General features: G+C 38.1%; 1 protein-coding gene across 1 annotated transcript in view; it reads left to right on the forward strand.

The window, feature by feature from the left end:
- Nucleotides 1-19575, forward strand: part of grid1a (glutamate receptor, ionotropic, delta 1a) — a 296842-nt gene that overhangs the window by 170429 nt on the left and 106838 nt on the right. The window contains exon 4 of the mRNA XM_042502252.1: nt 8354-8559. Coding sequence (XP_042358186.1) covers nt 8354-8559 — 206 coding nt within the window. The remainder of the gene's footprint in view (nt 1-8353; nt 8560-19575) is intronic.

The following is a 19575-nucleotide window of genomic DNA, read 5'->3' on the forward strand; positions in this document are numbered from 1 at the left end:
CTTCCTTAGTCTGTACTCACAGTTGTGAGTATGTAAAAGGAAGCCAGCTATTGATTTAGTTTGGGAGGGTGGACAGTGGGTAGACAATCTGCAAACAAAAGCTTCTGTAAAATTGCCTTGTCATTTTATCATAACAAGGAGAGCATAAAAGGCGGCTGAGGCACGATTATTGGAAATCTTAAAGAAGGGTCGATTTTCTTGAACATCAGTGGGCTCCTTGGCAGGACGGTCCAAGTTAACCTGCGCTTAGTAATGACTGTGGAGCAGCTACATCCGTCTCTGCCCGCCCCGTAGTGACTAGCTCTCTGTTAGAGGAGGAGAGAATTAGGGTGGGATTAGGTGTGAGATTGATTAAGCTGCTTTGGTCCCATGTAGGAGGTGGATCCAAATGTAGCAAGTGCATTTATAACACAGACAGAACAAACTCGAAAAGATATCTCCTGCAGAGTCTGCTCTATGGTAGAGTTAGTGATAGATCTGCAAATATGAAGCTAGACTTTCAAGAGAAATTAATGTTTCTGTGGAATGGCATACTCTTTCATGTGCTTGTGATTGTATAACAATATTTCATCAACATTAAAGCTACATTAAGGCCATAAGGTCTGTAACGCTGCCAACTCACTTGTCAGGTAATTTCACAGGGAATGAACGCACAGGTGACCTTCAATTAACTGGCTTTCATTAGACGGAGAGGACTCAAAAGAACATAAAAGAGAGAGGGAAAGGCGTGTTAATAAAGAGACACTTGGAGAACAGTTTTAGGGGATAGTTTTACACATGGCAGTTGTCTGTGTTAAATCTAACCTCTAAAAATGCACCAGGAACTACTGAGGAAATGTTAATCACTATGACAGTAGGAAATTGTAGGACATAGGAAATAACAGATATTGTGTATTATATTGCCCCATTACTCTCCACACTAACATGTTGATTACCAGTTGAAAATGAAAAAAATAAATCCTGCATGACCACACAGAAAGGCACTTAACCTTTTTGTGAAAGGGTAAAATAATTGGGGAGACATAATTTGCATAGTTCTGTTGATGCTGAACAATTCAGAGACAAAAAGTAGAAAATGTCTCAGGCCAATTTACAACAGAAACAATGTTTCCTTTAGGATTTTTGGACATTCTGATGGGTGGACCTCAGACCCTCTGGAGGGATGCAGGAACATGCTAATGCTGAAAACAGTTTTATTGTCAGAGCTGCTGGAAATAACATAAACCATACATAATCATCTAATGTAGCTAGCTTGATATAACTTTATACACGTCATACATGATTATTTGTTTTAACAACAAGCAGGCGGATATGCCAGTTGACATAAGTGAGGAAATGAACAGCTAATTTCTTGAGCTTACTGTACTGTACTTAGTTTTAATTAGATTAACATGAGTCATCAAAAATAAATTAAGCGCGACGTAATAGTTAAATTTTGTTTGGACTAATTACTGTATATAAAAATGGACAAAGTGTCTCAACTTTCCCCTACTGCACAAAAATTAAAGTAACAATATCCCAGATACAGCCGCCGCCATCCTACGCTGGTGGCAATTTACAGCCAGAGTCTGTGCAGGAGTAATAAGTAACTAATTAAAAATGAACTCATCAGAAAAACAAACATTTAACATACATAAGGTTGATAAGAATGATTAGAAAATTGGAATAGAATAGACAGAATAGAATATAACGAAAAACTTTATTGTCATTGCATAAATGTACAACAAAATGTCAGTGCATCTCCTCTGAGTGGTAAAAGAGAAAAACAGACAAGTTTTAAAGAATACAAGAGCAAATGTTTACAAAGAACAGCAATAAAAAAGAAATTAATAATAGTATTACCCAATAGTATCTAATAATGGTTTACTTTTGGTTTTTAGTTTGGCCCATGTCCCATACCCTAACATGACAGGGCAGGGTTTATGACCTACACTGCAGCCAGCCACTAGGGGGCAAGCAAGATACTTTGGCTTTACTTTTGTGAAGCTGTCATGTCATTCAGTCTACGGTGGATAATTGCAGTGGATACTGTAAGACTGGTTAACATTAATTACCTTATGTTGTGTCCTCAAGATGTCTTGGTGTCTCAGATGTAGTCAGGAATCTTTTAGTGCGTGTGGTAAAGTGGGGGGTGGTTGAGGTGGTAAAGGGAGAAGCTGAAGCAACAGTGTAAAACACAACATTAGAGATCTTTTATGTTATAATTAGAAATGTAAAATTATTTTCAGCTCATCGTGAAACTGTGCTGGGACAAATTAGATTGATTAGACAGTCTAGGTAATATTAATAGTAACATAATAGATGCAGATAATGAATCTGAATCTAGGTAATATTTGGGGAGCACTGGATTATCTTTAACCAATACCAGACCTTATTTAAAAAAAAAACAAAACCTTAAGTCTTGTTCAGGGCTGACTTCTCATTTTGTTATGTATTCCTGCCTTTTTTTAATGGTTTGTATTATTCTATTTTTATCATTCAAATTGTTGCATTCTGGTTGGACTGTCACCCTTCTAAGCAAACAGCATCCCAAAAGCATGTCAGCCAAACTTAGTAACAAAGTAGGGCAATTAATTCTATTCTATACCAAAACTTGCATGGCGGTGTTGGAAACCAAAGATGCAGTCACTGGACAGTGTGTTAGAGACCATTCACCAGGCCTGGACTGAGATAATAATTGAGTCTGGGACTGTTACTCCAGCCGCTCCGCACATTCAGAGCCGACTGCTTATATTAGAACCATTTTGTTGACGGTGCTTTCAGTTTTTATAGTCTTTGACTGACAAAAGAAAAAGTGATGCAATGTATTTATGCCTACTGAAAGTACAATAGTAAATAACTGCTTTCAAAAACTTTCCACAGTTAAATGAAAATAATAGATGCAGACCTCCAGTATCCAAACAATGCATTAAAGTTTTTAGGCTCAGTAGTGATCATTTTAATTCTGACAGGCTCAACAAAAAGCACAGTAAATGCTTATAAAATCAATGTCCCTTGTCCATGAAGCAAAAAGACACAAATCATTATCTCTGATGTTGTGCAACAGCAGAGGGATTATACTCATTTGCAAAGATTTACCTCAATAAAAACATCAGATGAACTTAGTTACCGTCAATACGAGCCAGGGAACATGAGTGTAAATTGATAACTTGATGAAATTTATATTTTTTTTTCCCCTAACTTCTGTGCATATACCCATATGTGCTACAAGCTAACATATTTGTTTTACTGTACACTGACCTTGTTTCGTGCCCACCAACAGAAATTTTGCAGCATTCAGCTCCATTAAGGGCATGTCTTTATCTGCTCCCTCTGAATCCCACATTTTTGGTTTTTAGTATAAAATATGTTTTTCTTACCTTATTTGTGTGTGAATAACAGGCTGAGGTCCTAACATGAGGATACAGGCAGAGCTGTATCTGACTTTTGGGGTCAATTAGTTGGCCTTGTCACTATGTACAGCCAATCTGGACCTGCTGCCTCTCACACCGATGGGGGCCATTCAATCAGTGGTGTGTGGCATAGTGTAAGAACATAATAAGCTTTCTTTCACCTCGTGTCTCTTCTCTGCAAGGTGTCAGGTTTGTTTGTCCCCACAGACCTGCTCATAACACATAATATAAGCATACAGATGGACAGATGGCTTTGTATGCCCATATAGCCTCCTCTAATTCTCCCAAAATGCCCTGTTATCTGATCACATGTAAGAAGGACATCAGTAAGAAGACAAAATTTCATTATTTAATTTACATCCAGATAACTGACTTAATAGGTCTCTGGCTGCTTCCACCTTATTCTTCACCTTATGCTGCCTCCAGAGTATAGCTTGTCACTTTCGTATAGGGGTCATTATGTGTGTTTTATAATTTAAAATTATTGTTTTATTTTGGCTGTTAAAAAGTTGGCAAAACAAAATCAATAATAAAAGAACCCAGCTGAAAATGACATTTTGTAAACACAATTTGCAGCATGAATCCTCGGTGGCTCAACAGTTCATTTTTGTTCCGCACTTAGGGAGACTGTGGTGCATAATCAGCAGCTAATTTCTCTCCCCCCCCTCATTTTTGTTTTGGGAAACATTTTCTAGTCTTGTCACCATGAGGTTCTTATTTGGTGTTAATTGCATCGATTGCTGTGTTGCGGTGAAAAACACACTTCAAACTTATGGCTGCATGTGGCTGTGAAATCCAAGTTAGAATTAGTGTAATCAGATTTTTTTAGATATACAACATTTTTTCCCTTTTTTTGTAAAAATTGCCAAAAAAAAAAAAGGAAATTATGAGCCTGTTCATCTTGGAGTGTCAGCATTAGTAGTTTATGTAAGACGATATTTTAAATGTCAATCTTGTGCCTAACTGTTTGGCAGGTGCTTCAAGCCTCACAAATCATGACTGACAGCTATTCGTGCATAGATGTGAGGTGCAGAACTCCTGTCCATGCGGTATGGTATCACTGGCCGTTTAGTCAGATAGTTAATATTATCATATTTACTTAAAAATACTATATTAGCTGTATTATAGAGCTGCAGACAGGAAAAAAAGAGGGTCGGATCTAACTGAAGCAATAATTTGTCTCTTTTTTCTTTCTCTCTGTGTGGCTTTATTGCACTTGTGGGAATGCACAGCACTCAGTGCCTGATAAATTTCAGATTTGTGAAAAAAAAAATCTATATTGCATATAATTAACTGATGTTATTGTTGCAAGGAAAAACAGTGATTGCCTTAACAGACTCATCTCAGTTTTGAGTAAACACAGGCTGGTAGCATAGCCATTTCTCAGGCTTTTCCGCTTGGATTGCAACGCAGCTTGACAGCTCAGTAAAAACCTCTGAGCCCTTTGATCATGATATGCTCATTTCTGCATCGCTCCAATCCAAGAGGGAGTCCCGCTTTAGTTACAACTAGAGTAAGATAGAGCTGAAAAGGATGTTAGAGCAACTTCATAGGGTATTTCTCCCGTCTCCAGCGATCTATCTTTCCTGTCCTTTCAAAACAGATACATATTGTTAAAGCAAAGTTGCCAAGTTGAGCAAGAGAACAGGATGCTGTAACATGAATGGCAGAGAAGGGTTAAGGTTTGATATCTAAAACTTTCAGAGGCAGATTTGTGCTCAGAAATGACGCTCGGGTAAACATGTCCAGAAATCAGACCTTTAATTCCACGTTAATCCTCTTTTCTGCAGCCCTGTCCATGGCTGACACGGTCGGTCCATGGAAAAGCCTGCTACGGGTTCGGCTCACTGGCTTTGAAGTCCGATGTTTCTATCGGGGTCCTAGAGTAGTTATCACATGGTAGCTTTCCCTCGACACTTCATGGGATTAAAAACTCTGTTTGTTTGTTTGTTTGTTTGTTACAGTATGTTTCTTCTGTTTCCCATTAGGGAGATACAGTACAAGGTTTTCAGCCGACAGCAACATCACAGTGTGTCACCATAGAATATAGTTTTTGTCTTTGATCAGCTTTCTAGATCTCTCTCTTGGCATGTCGATCCAATATGATTGATCTTCAAAGAAACAGTAAGCCTCAACAAGACACCACAGGTTTATAGGGTACAATGTTTAACTAATATATATCACTATGAAACCCCAATTACTCATAGCAATATTAATTGAGCAATTGTTTTTAATATCACAAGTTTTCTGAAAGTTTAGGTTTGCATATCCAAATGAAGCATAATATAATTAAATATGTGCAGATATGCATCCATTTACGGAGCAAAAACATCTGAGCGCTGCATGAAGCCAGGTTCAAAATTCTTGTTTCATTTGTTTACATATTAGAGTCAAGGGGTTTTACTGAGGGTATTTTGGATATCTCTTTTATTGGTCTATAAGTTAGAAAATAGTGGCAACAGCCATTGTAATATACATCTTTGCCATGTCTTTAGGAGAAAATGTAATACAGTCGGACTTTGAATGATATATGAATAATTCCCATGGTAAAAACCCTTTAAAAGTAATGTTAGAAATAAGTTGGGGAAAAAAATGAAGTTAAGATTTTTGACTTAGTGTTTGTGGGAAAAAACTATTCTGAGATAAAAGCCCTTTATAGTATTGCAAAATTCCATAAATTTTAAGACAAAAAATAAGACATTTGTTTAAAAAAATAATTTAGGATATCTCTTTATCACCCTATAAATTCGACAGCCATAAAAACTACATTTTTCTTCATGTTTTAGGGAGAAAATGTTATATATATATCAGGTTATAAATGATATATATGAATCCCTCAAACCCTTAGAATATAGATAGGAATAAAAATGAAATGTTTTTAAAGATGCTTTTAAAGATATGTATTATAAAATTCCAGCAGGGTGAACATGATATTTAGATATCAACATGAAACTACCCCAATTTATTACTTACTTTGAGACAAATCTTTTTTTGTCATACAAGTTGACTAAAATTGTACGTTTTAATGTATAAGTAAGTAAAGTAAAGTTCTCTAATTAAATATTCACTTCTTCATACATACAGAGTCTGAACTGCAATAAACACATGAATGTGTAATTTGGATGTTTTCTTTCCACTGGTATAAAAGACAAAATAGCCCCAAAACTCAAAATTGACCAATGCTTTAAAAAAACAAAAAAACTGTTTTCACCTAGGCTGTCTCACCTTAAACATCTAATTTTACAGGTTGTAAAACCTCCGTTCATGTTAAGACTGTCGTAGACATCATGGTGTGAATGATGATGTTGACAAAGTCTCTTGGATAACTAATCAAGTTTCTTCAACTCCACAACTTGTTTATTTATGTCTACGAGGTAGTAATTTGTTTGCTTATTGAGTCATCACACATTTAAGGTTTACCCTTTTGTACCCTCTGGGATTGGTATAACAGAGATGTCTCAGACTGCAGATTATATGTTTACTCTACAGTCGATATAACTATATCTTACTGCAGCTGAATGTTGTATATAGGGAGTACTGTAGCCAGAATTAATTGCAATGGTCCAGTCGTAGGACAGGAGGGAAGGAACTCTTATTAACTTTCAAATTGTGTTTGTGTTCTAACAAAGGGAGGGATTACTCAGTGGTTGAGCTTTTGCCCATTGTATTCAAAGCAACACTACCAAGGGTAACTGTTTCAATTTAGAGACAAAGAAGGCAAAGAGGTGTGTGTGTGTGTGTGTGTGTGTGTGTGTTTGTTTGTTTGCGTGTGTGTGTTTTAAAAGGAAAGAGTTTTTTTTAAAAGGGTGCTGCAGTAAGAGTTTGGCGGTGCTTCAAAAATGATGAATGATTTAATTTCATGTTATGTTCTGTCCTTTGAACATTTTTATTCTGTGAATATTTTTGGCACCCCCACCCCGAAATATTAATTGCAATATAACAATGGCAGGAAGAATCAAACATTGCATCTAATTCTTTATGATTTTCTTCACCTGGTACTTAGACATATAGCTATCTCACTTGGCTTCAAGGTATAGACTGAGAAACGAGGACGATATACCAATATGTTGCTTCACTGCTCAGACCAGGTCAAGGGATTTCTTATTAGCCTAATTCCCAGTTTTTGCCCCTGAGCATCAAAAAACTATGTCCAGTATCACCTCAAAAAAGCATCCACACACTCTTACACTATCATATTGTAGGTTTGTGTGTATTTGCTGTGCATTTATGCAGCTATACATATGCTTGGTTTGCTGTTCTATCCCTCTGTATATCATCTGTTCTGAGCACGAAAGCCCTGGATGAGTCATCAGACCTCCAGAGATGCAAAGGGGAAAAACCCACCCATCTCTGTGTGCGCACACACACACACACACACACACACACACACAGAGAGAGACTCACACACGCATTATGGATGCAGAAAGAGGTCTGGCCCTAGCGATTTTGCCTAACCTCTCTTTAACAATGCAGCATGACTTGGCACATGCTGGGCTGCTGCTCCCCCTGTGACTGCTGGGATTGGTGCGCTTATTGTGAGCCCTCTGCTGCACATCACCTTTGATTTGTGTGTGCAGCACTGGCTTCTTTTAAGTGGTTTCCTGTATACTGAACACACACACAAACACTCGGATCTCTGGGGACAGCAACACCTGCCTGCAGTTTCATATCCTGTAAACCCCAGGAAACAGAAAGACAGGAGTGCTTGTTGTGTTTTGTCACGCTTTAGATCAGGAGCAAAGAACGAAACCTGCCTTGAATCCCCTGGAACAAAGCCTGAAAATATAGAGTGCATGTGCAGGTGCTTAAAGTACAGGTTGTTTACCCATCAATCTGATTAAATGCTCTGGGAATAAAGGAATGTATAACATATGACCTGCCTGAAGTGTTATTCTTTCTCAGCCTGTCTGTTTGTGTCTACCCTACAATCACTCATTCTCTGCTATTCTCGTTACCTGCAGACATCCGGGGTTTGCAAACCTTTATGGACCAGGCGTCTCGGCTGGGTCTGGACGTTTCCTTGCAGAGGGTGGACCGCAATGTCAGCCGAGTCTTCACTGACCTCTTCAGCACGATGCGCACTGAGGAGCTCAACCGGTACCGGGACACTCTGCGGCGGGCAGTGTTGCTGATGAGCCCTCGAGGAGCACAGGTGTTCATCCACCAGGTAGGCTGCACTGCTAAAATTGTCTTCATCAAGGGATCAGCAGCACAAGCAAAGAGACAGAAAACATTTTATCAGAAAAGATGATGACCCATTAACAGAATCTGATTAGGGCCAACAAAGTCCCCTCTCTACGCCCCTGCATTTTTATACAGAACCAAATGACAGTGGCACCATTCTGCTCCACTGTGTGATTGTATATCGCATTGCCTGCAATCAAATAGGCATGATGGACATGACATGTAACACAAACAACAGCGTCGTTCACTAATGTGACATATAATACATGTGTTGGTTGCACTTTCTAAACAATATGCAAGGCATAACATGTCAATCAAAATGATTTACCTTCTTTGTTATATGGCTGCTGATTTCATCCTTTGCCTGGCAGGTAGGGGCTCCCGAATCTCATTGTTTTCCCAGTTTGCAGACATTTACGGCTGCTGTGCTTCTTCTTTGTATTAGCCACTGTATGCTACAGCTGCTTTGTACATCTCCAGCTGTGGGTCTCACACACAAATACGTCATGAAACATCAAACCCTGCCACCCAGGGTCACATTTTTTCAGCTTTACGTTTTAAGCAGACCTTTTTTCGGTGCTGTTACTACCTCCATTCCTGTCCTCCCTCTCCACGATCGGATATTGCATATAGAACAGCAAGGTGGCATAACGTCATGATATTCCCACCTTGAACAGGCAGTGTAAACGCAGCAATTAAAACATATTCCTGGCAACCTGAATCTGATAGCTGATCAAACATTTCATTGCCTCAAAAAATATTGAAGAAATTGACAAATGGGTGATAAATGATCCAGTTTTTATTGGAATTTTGTCACTTTTAAGATGACACTCGTGACCCTTCCCTTGTTCAAACTGATGAAACAAGAGGCAATTGCCTATCTCAACCGTGTGGAGTTCTGACCCAAAGCAGATGGTAGGGATCCGACTGTGTGTGCTGCTTCGATATTGAGTTGGCTGGAAGAAAAACACACTTCAGGTGCCAATATTCTGCATCAAATCTTACAAATATAATTATTTTCTATTTTCTCTACACTGCCAGTGAAGAGAGTTTTGTTTGCCGTACAGATCAGCAGCACTACATACAACCCCAGGCAAAGTTCAAACAAAGTCAAAGTATGTATCCACAGATGATTTGCATCTTTCTTAGCTCCTACAATCCTAACACTGAGGCTAACTTCTTTTCTATTTGCTCCCTCTACATTGTGTGTCCTAATTATAGCAGTTTAAATCAGGGGTATGTGTAGGAGTTAATGCATCAAACTTTAGCACACATCTTTTTTCTCTTTCATCTCACCTTGCTTAGTTCAAAGCTCTTTCGTTAACCAGCTGACCTCCTCAAAAAGGTTCATGAGACACAAACTGCTGTGTCCATGACTGATGTAAATTCTGGTAAACTAAAAGTAATTGGGTCAGATGTTATGATAACAAAGAACAAGTCTCTTTTTCTTTCCTCACTAAAGACAGACAGAAGTTGAAGGTTTTCCTTTAATCATCTGCAGGGGTTTTAGTCATGATAACCGATCTGCCAAACAATGTTGCACTGTAGTGCTTCGGTATGATTGAAGAACAGACTTTGTAGCATTGGCAGCGTTGGAGACAGTGAATAATATGGCAACATTAAAGCGACCTGAGTGACTTGTTCAGCCCAGCGAACACATCATGGTCAGACTCTTAATCTTCTGCCCATCTGGCAAGGACGCAGAAACGTTGATAAAACGTTGAAGATTTTCCAACTCAAATGAAAAATTTGGCCCTCAGATACAGGTCTCTAGACAATGGGTTGTTAAATTATGACTCTAGATAAAAATGACACCCCCTATTAAACAGTAAGCCCTCGACTGCTTTTTCCAGGTTGCAGTATCTACTCTTTTATTCACTGTATGCATTTGTGTTAACCAAAGGGAAATTCAATCTATCGCAAATCAATGTTCATCAGATTACTTAAAGCACTGTGAAAAAGGTTTAGGCCATGATTTGATTTGTTGTTATAGCAAAGTTGTGAAGGTTATGTCTATATATATGTATGTGTGTGTGTGTGTAAAAAGATATAAAGAATACAGACAACATGTAAATGTAAAATGCATTGAAACATAAAAAAAGACGGAAAAATGGCTTCTTTAGACTGAAGTCAATATTTAGTGTGAGACATGGAATTGTCCAACCATAACAAAATGGACCTCAAACAATCAATATTGAGCTTTGGACATGTCTCGACTGCAACCTGGTGTAAATACACCAGAAGATTAGTACTGTAAATCTCATGTTGTCTGCCCAAGGGAGTTCAAGACATGCTAAGTAGAAAGGGAGGTCACACTAAATACTTGCAACTTTAGTCTGTTGAAGGTGTATTATTCTGGAATTGATGTTTATATCAGTCACTTACAAATACATGGGAAAATAGGATCCAGGTGAAACATGCCAAAGTTATCCTTTAAATGTATAATTGGAGGTAATAGACAATAGTATTCCTCATTTTAGTCTACACTTTGCATTGTCTTCACTTGTTTCAACATTACTGCTTAAAAAATAAATAAATAGATAAATAAGTAAAAATGTTGTATTGAGACCATGGTTTAATTTTTCGCTTATTTCTATTTCAGTTTTCTTGTTTCTGCATAAAGACGATATTTTATCTTAGTGTAGAAACTCCCACACTTCCTAAATGTCACTTGCCATGAAAGAGGGACTTAACTCAAGCTCAGAGTTGTGATATTTCACTATATTCATACTTATACATCTTGTAAGTACACTTGTCCATCTAACTTGGTGAAAATGAGTTAGTGCTAGAGTATAGATGAAAGGAATTGAAAAATCATGATGATGTAATGAAATGCTTTAAAAGGGGGATCTAAAATATACATCCAGATTTTGTCTTTTTATTGGATTTGAAGCTGTCTTGCCTTTAAAGATCACTGGAGGATAAGAGAGAATCCTTTTGGGATACGTTGCAGCACCGTGCTGCATGGTCTGATATCCTGTCCAAGTTTGTCTTGAAATCTTTAAAAAAACAAACCTGACATATGTTTCTATATCTAATCACCAATCTCGTATGCTTACTCATTTAATCTTAACATCTATTGTAAAAGAAGCCTCAACTAATAGTCAGAACCCCACTTGTTTTCCAATTAGCCTCTTGTAAATGTTGCACAATTAATCTAAGAGTGAAGCACTTATAGACAAATAAATCAGTGCACAGGTTGTGAATGCACCAAGGCTTTCAAGTTTCATTAATGACATAGTGCTTTGATCTTTTCCTGTACTCCAATGAATTCTGTTTTTGTATCTGTGTGCACACACGCACGCACAGACACACACAGACACACACACACACACAAACTGCTGTAGACATCTTTTCTTTCTTTTTTTAATCTCACCAAGTACACTCTTTGTCATTCCTTATACAATTAACATGAGACATCTTGGGGACTAAGAAAGAAGAAACGCTTCACGTTCAGCACGACTTCTAAATCCTCCTGTGAATATGTTAATATATTAGAAGTGGTGGAGATTTGTTAATTCATCAAAGCTTCATTAATACCTTGGTAACTGTTGTCAGAGCGTACCCGCTCCCCACCAGAGATTGTGAGTGAGAAAATGTAAATATGCTAATATCTGAATGGAGAATGATGATGATGCCTTGGGGGGTTAAGTACTCATGAAGTGTTTCAGCACAAGAGGAAAAAAAGTAAAGTTGCCATGGTGACTAGACAGAATGCTGGATCAAAAATTAATCACAAATAACAAATCTGTTGTTGCTTTTTTCATGATGGTAATGTAAATGTTAAAAAATTTGGTTAATTAGTATGATTAATAGTATTAGTTGTCTTGGCAATTTGCGCAACGCGTGAAAAAAATTGCATTAAGCCAGTTTTAAGTATTGTTGGTGAAACTAAGTGGAGCCGATCAGCTGTAGCAGGGTAGAAGTGATGTTTACCACCGAGACCTGCTCTCTTTTCTGTTCTTCTCTAAATTTTCCACTGCGTGTTTCAGAGTTTTTTCAGCTCCATTATTTTCTCTTTCTCTTTTCTGCTCTATGCTATTGTTCACTTATTCATTTTCTATGACTATTAACATACACGGATTAATGAAGAGAAAAGACACACAACATGACCGCAAAGAGATGCAAAATAACCACAAAGAGATGCAAAACAACTACAGACAAACGACTACACAGAGAGGCACAACAGGATATAAAGACATGCAAAAAGATGCTAAATGACCTTAAAATGACGCAAAATGACTACAGAGAGATGTCAAAACTCTACAAAGAGCAGTGTCATGACTACAAAGAGAATAAATAACCACAAAAATGCAAAATGACCATACGGGAGATCACAAAGAGCGCAGAACAACTATAAAGATATGTAACATGTTTACAAAGAGACCCACATCGACAACAAAGGCAAACTAAATAGCCAAAGAAAGACACAAAATAACTACAAAGATATGCACAATGACTACATAGATCCAAACATGACTATAAATAGATGCAAAACAACAACAAGGAGATGCAAAATGACCCAGAAGAGATGCAAGACAATTATAAAGAGCCCAGAACAGCCACAGACACAATATGATGAAGGGATCCAGAACAACTATAAAGACACACACAATTATGACTGAAAATAACAACACAACTACAACCAGTTACAAATTGACCACAAAGAGACATCAAAAGACAATAGATGCAAAATGACCACAAAGATATTCAAAACAACTCAAATGAGACGTAAAAGCAAAATTGCCACAAAAAGGCCCCAAAAACACAGAATGACTACAGAAAGTCAGAGGACTTCCACAAAGACATGCAAAATGACCACAAAGAGATAAAGAACTATGAGAAGTAAAATAACTACAAGGAGATTCATCATGACCCAAAAGAGATGAAAACTTGAGACAAAACACAACTACAAAGAGCCATAAAACAACTACAAAGACACAGAATGGCCAAAAAGAGATGCAAAATAACTATAAAAACATTCAAATCAACAACAAAAAAGAGCAACATAACAACCAAGACATGCAAAATGACCACAAAGAGCCCAAATCAACCACAAAGAGACACAGAATGACCACAAAGAGACACTAAATGACTACAAAGAGGCAAAATACAACTACAAAATGACAATAAGAAGACACAAAATGACTACAAATGACACAGCAATGTCTTTTTCATATCTTTTTCCTATGAAGGGGAGTTTAACATCTGTCTCTGCATTTGGAAGCCCATTCTCTCATGTCTGCTTATTTCTCTACAAGGTCAAATGAGGGTGAGGGAAAAATGGCCCAATATGGATTGGGCAGATGAAAAAGAGGCCCCCTCGTCAGGCTGGCAGTTCATCAAAGGACTAATATGGCTCGACAACTCATACATTCATAAACTGTACTTTTTAATTTTAAGTTCAACTGACTACAAGGAACTGAACTGACTAACATTAATGGACATAAGTGCATTAGCACTATTCTGTTCTATTCTATTCTGATGATGCTCTGCTTCCCTGAGTAACTGTCACAAGTCAGTTGTCACTTCTCCAGTCTACTCTCAGGCCACAGTCATTCCTTATACTTCTAACAAGATGTATATGTCATCGACAGCGTCTGCGGTTTTCTGCCGACATTCAGGGCCCTTGTTTTCTCCCGTCCAGACAGTTGCCAACTCGTCTCTTGTTCACTTTGGCCATGAAAGGATGTAGCGTCTTCTGTCAGCTTCAGCGCCGCCTCGTTCCTGACACCCGACTTCTCTCTGTTCCCTTCATGATAGGGGAACCTCACTCGAGTCACGCGAGCCTTTTAGAGGGCCATAAAGTGGAATTTTAAGCTTACAACTGTCCCATTTCTACGTCCTTGGGTCGTATTAGTGAGCATTTTGCTAAATCACTTACATAAAACGATGCACATTTAGGTACAAAAACTTGACAGATTTTATGAGTTACCAAAGTCACTCTCCAATTAATTGTCAACGGTGCAGCTCCAAGCTATATATCTTGAAGACACCCAAATTAGATTTTTGGCTCCGTGGGTTCTGGCGTGGGAGATAGTCATTCATTTTCACCAACAATGATTAAAATGCTTCAAGCAATTGAGATACCTGTACTGAATGTCAAATATGAAGATGAATAGCATGCCTCAGTAGTAAGACTAATACATGTTGACATCAGATTTTGAGTGTATTATTATTAGGCAGTGAGTGAGTATTTTGGTCTGTATCACCTTTGTAATGTAACACCAGTTACATGTTTCTTCTGACTCATATTCTTTTGCATTTCTTTGCTCTTTGCTTGTGGGGCAGTAGCCTCATAAAGGTGTTGATGTGAGTGGAAACAGAACGGATGGTGTCAGTTGGCATGCCAGCTCTGCAGGCCAGTTGATGGATGGAGCAGAGAGACTGGGTGAGGTCTGCCTCCTGTGCGGCAGCTACACCGAGCTACAAGAGTGACAAGCACTGCTGCCTGCTGCCAGGGAACCTGAGAGGGAGAAAGAGATGCTTCACAGGGTGGCAGGAGGATGAAGGGAGGGAGACCAAAAAACAGAGAGAGAGAGCACCAATAAGGGGGATACAAAGGCAAGGGGGGAATAAAGGACAGGAGGAGATGGATGTAGGGAGGAAAGGTCAAAGATGAAAAAGAGCTGGGGAGCTCTTCCAACATAAAGCACTTCTGTACGAAACAGTAATGGGTGAAATCTAATGGAAGAGATGGCAGTGAAGAGAGACAAAAGAGATGAGTGCTGAGAGACTGAAGCTGAGTTGGGTATCTGACTGACGGTACCTTTTTTAGAAGGGCAGATTTTAAAACCAACAGAAAAAGATGGCTTTTGTGGAAAAAGATAATTAGGGAATGGATTTAGACAGCTGTAAGCGTTTTAATCTGTGAATATGTGAATGCAACCCAGGTTGCACATCTAATGTGGAAATGATGAGAACTTGTTTGCAAGTTTATCATACATTTCTCCCGCAGTGACAGTTAAAATTAATTTGGCTGGAAGGAGGTGCAGTTTGTTTTCCTAAAATAAAAACAGCAAAAACTGGACTGTTTGTTATTACCATTGCTACTTTTAAACTTGAATGAAAAACTGTCCTCTAGAACTCGCTGCAAGATCATATGGTGACATTTTAAAATATTGACATGGTCCACAGCAAAAGCTCATAATTGTCATAATTGTCTAATTTTGGAATCTTATTTTTTCCAGTTGTTCAAAGTAGCAATTCTGTTATTATAATTTAATATTATTTTGACCACATTTCGTAAAGTTTTCCAAATAATTTATTGTGACATATAACAGCTTGTCTCACTGCACAGTGTCCTGTTTATCTTTAAGTTACGTTTGAACTGGAATAAAAATTGTCAGAACCAGTGACTGTGGCGCATAGGGGATATATTGTTTTATATATTGCCTTTCTTTGAGAGTTAAGATTATCATTATTCAGCTTAGTCACAAATCCTCAGATTGAAAAGCAGATACCTGAATCTGTCACTCTATGATGAAAATTCCTTTTTCTGTTTGTTTTCCTTTCTGCAGAGCTTATAGTAGATGTGTCCCAACCAAATCACCAGAATAAATCTTGGCAGTGTGCATTTCTGCAAACCACAGATGTTACATTTCTACATTTCATATGTAGCAGATGCTTTACATTTCTTTTCATGATGTCAAAATGCGGTAGCTAATATGTGGTTAGGTTTAGGCACAAAAACTACTTAGTAAAGAAGATGGTTTGGCTTAAAACACCCAGTATGATCACTACAAACACAGCTGAAAATGTCCAGAACTGTTGTTAAAAACACCTGCTTTTTTTGGTCTCACAGTGTGGTCTGCTACTTTCTGCTCCTTGGCAGTCGTCTCGCCCAGGTCTCACTGTCCACCATTCTCTCCTCCTCCTGAAAGAAACTCTCAGCTCTTATAAATGTAATCCAAACTATACGTCACACACGTGAAATACAAATAGTACAAATGTGACATCTATGGTTTGTAGAAATGTACAGTGGCAACTTTTTATTCTGGTGACTGCAGGTCGTGTCAGCAGGGTTCCATTTAAACCACCGAAGGATTCAAGACATAGATGACCTTTGCCTGACGGGTAGTGGTGAATTACTGCATTTTCCTTGTGCCTTTTTTAAATTGTAGCTGCCTCTCTTTAGTATTTCCCTCAATCTGCCACTTTATGGACCACCTCCATAAACTGAAAAATCTTGTTCAACATCAAACATTTATTTCAAAGAGAAGGAGGATATATAAATGCCACTGCTAAGCAAATATAGCAGAGCTGTTTGTGTGCTCTTTCAAGGTCAGCTATTCAGCAGAACGGTGGCATGAAACCTACTTTTACTTGCTTGCTCTGTCGGCAAATAACTTCAGCAAATCTGGGTTGATGATTAAAATCATCCACTTCAGTGAGTAATTCCTTCCATCTTTCTGTTTGTCTGCTCACTTTTTAAATGCCATCCTGTGTGACAAAAATATAACATCACACCTAAAAGTGACTAACTGTGACTTCACTTTACTTGTTATAACCATGTGCATTTACATAGACACTGAACTTATACTTTACTTGAGCATTTATTTTATTATGTATTTAGTATTTTTGTATTTGGACTGATTAGGTTACCTAACAGATTACAGAAAAAAAACATGATCAGTTTCTAAAATAGGATACTGTACTATAGATTAAATTATCCAACAATATACAAAGTAGTTAAAATGTGCTGCAGCTTCACCAACTGTATTAAAATGTTTCTTATGTGTTAACTATTTTTACTTTAATACCACACTTTGCTGTAAATGCCATTGTACTTTTACTCATACTGAGATCTTGGATAAAAATGTAGTTGTTAAAGAGCCTTTACTTACAGTATAAGATATGAGAACTACTACTTAGCATTAACTCTTTTGAAAGACCACATGGCACGGACGCCTTTTTAGAGTATATCTGTGCACCAATTTGACTCCATGGCAGACAAGGTTGCAGTGTTGGAAACAGATTCACTTGTCAATACCTGACACAGTGAATCTCTGATTAAAAATGGACCCTTGTGACACTCGAGTGTGAGGTGTAATAAACACATTTGCCCTTGCTAGGAATTGTGTTTTGATGCCAAGGACTCTTCCGTCTTATTGTCACAAACGCTTGTGGCCGGTAATTTAAAAGCGGCCTGAGTTGACATGTTATTATGGGGTGCTTTAAAAAAAGACACGATGATGGCTTTTTTTGCTTGGGGAATTTAGTACCCATTGACATGACAGCTTGTGGATAAAAAACACAAAACACGTGCATGCACACACACACACACACATTTACACACTTCACCCACATCTTTCCAACATGAAAGCCGTAGATGCCTCTTGACAGTAAGCTCTCACTTTGTAACATTTCTGTGTCCTTCATAATTGTTTTGTCAAAGTCAGAGTTTCACAGGTCGAAAACACTATGAAAAATATTCTATTTAAAGATTGCAGCCATTTTAATGTTAAGGTGAAAAGGTCCATACCATTTTTTAATGTTCCAACAATAGACCGCCACCTTACAAAGTCCAGAAAAAATGCTCATTCTCTATCTACTATTTTCAATTCAAAAGTTACTCCTTATTATCTGCAGGATTTTAAGTTGTTATCAAATGTGGAAAAAGGTCTAAAACCATTTCCACCTGCAGTACCTCTCTGCAGTAAGAGCCCATATCCCCTGTGTCTAGACTGTCCTCATTTCCTGTGCCAAGAACTTTTTCCAACTTTTACCCCATTTTTATTATTGCTCCAGTTTCAACAGCATTTCTTAGATTTACAATTAAAGCACATCTTAATTTATGGTGTCAAAAATAATCACAATCATTATATTTTTAAAGTTGTGGTAATTTTCACCATTCTGTTCACTTCTCACCATTTTCTAAATATTCCGGCATGCAGCACAGTTGTTTCTTGGCACCAGGACTTCTCCTCTCAGAAGGAATAAAGCTGGCCATGACCTGGAAGTGTTTATCCCAGCATGACTCATTAACCTGACACAGAGAGCATAGTGTTGGTGCAGGGGAGCATACTGCTGGTACAAAAAAACATCCTTTGCATTCATGAACACACAGAAGGATGCACAAACATGTGCACGCCCTCACTGCGTTGCCCCTCATTCCTTCCCCAGATCCATCACTGCCAGTTCTATCTACACCCCCTCCCTTAGTGCTAATGAGTTAGGCCTGGTATAATTACAAAGCTCCAAAAGTACTCCTCAGCCTGAGTTTTTTTTTTTTAAAAACAGCATGGTAAAACACACATGCAGCCACCCAGAAGATCCAATCAGACTGGTCCAGAATACAAATGAAGACTGCTGTGTGTAAATGGTTGAGTGGCATCACTTAGAATAGGACGCTGCGAGAGTTCATAGAGGTGACAAACAAAGCAACACATTAGGGATGGCCTGTACTTAGCACAGGGAGTGCAGGTAAAGTTTTGAATAGAGGACACAGTATGTAGGGACTGTACCAAGATTATCTGTTCTGTATCAACAAACAATGGATGCAGTCTGGAAATTGAATCATGTTTACTGATTGCATTATTCTGTAGATGTAAATCCACTTTAGTTGATGGGAGATGACACCATTTATAATTCAAACATTTTGTTGATTGAGTAATGCTACAGCTTGAACATGATCATTTCCATTTATGTTTCCAAAAACAAAAAGGAACACAAATTTATCCCTAGCTTTTGTAAAGCTGTAAAAATGTTTTATTTGTCAAAAGGCTAACTCTGGGACAGCAAAGAAAGAAAGATAAAGATAAGCTTTTGCTAGAAACTCTAGATGCAATGGATACTTGTAAAACATGTTAAATTCCACTTGTTCTCATCACAAGGTTGTCAGATCTATTTTGTCACAATCCTCAGCATATTGATGCCATGGCACCCTTTAGCATCTTTTTGAGATGCACTCGGATTTCGACCAACTCCGATGTAGCCAAGCCATGCCATTATACTTGACACAGAGAGCAACTGACTTAGTATAAAATCTGCTAAGATG

Source organism: Plectropomus leopardus, chromosome 15 (genome assembly GCF_008729295.1).
Source record: "Plectropomus leopardus isolate mb chromosome 15, YSFRI_Pleo_2.0, whole genome shotgun sequence".
Taxonomy (NCBI): domain Eukaryota; kingdom Metazoa; phylum Chordata; class Actinopteri; order Perciformes; family Serranidae; genus Plectropomus; species Plectropomus leopardus.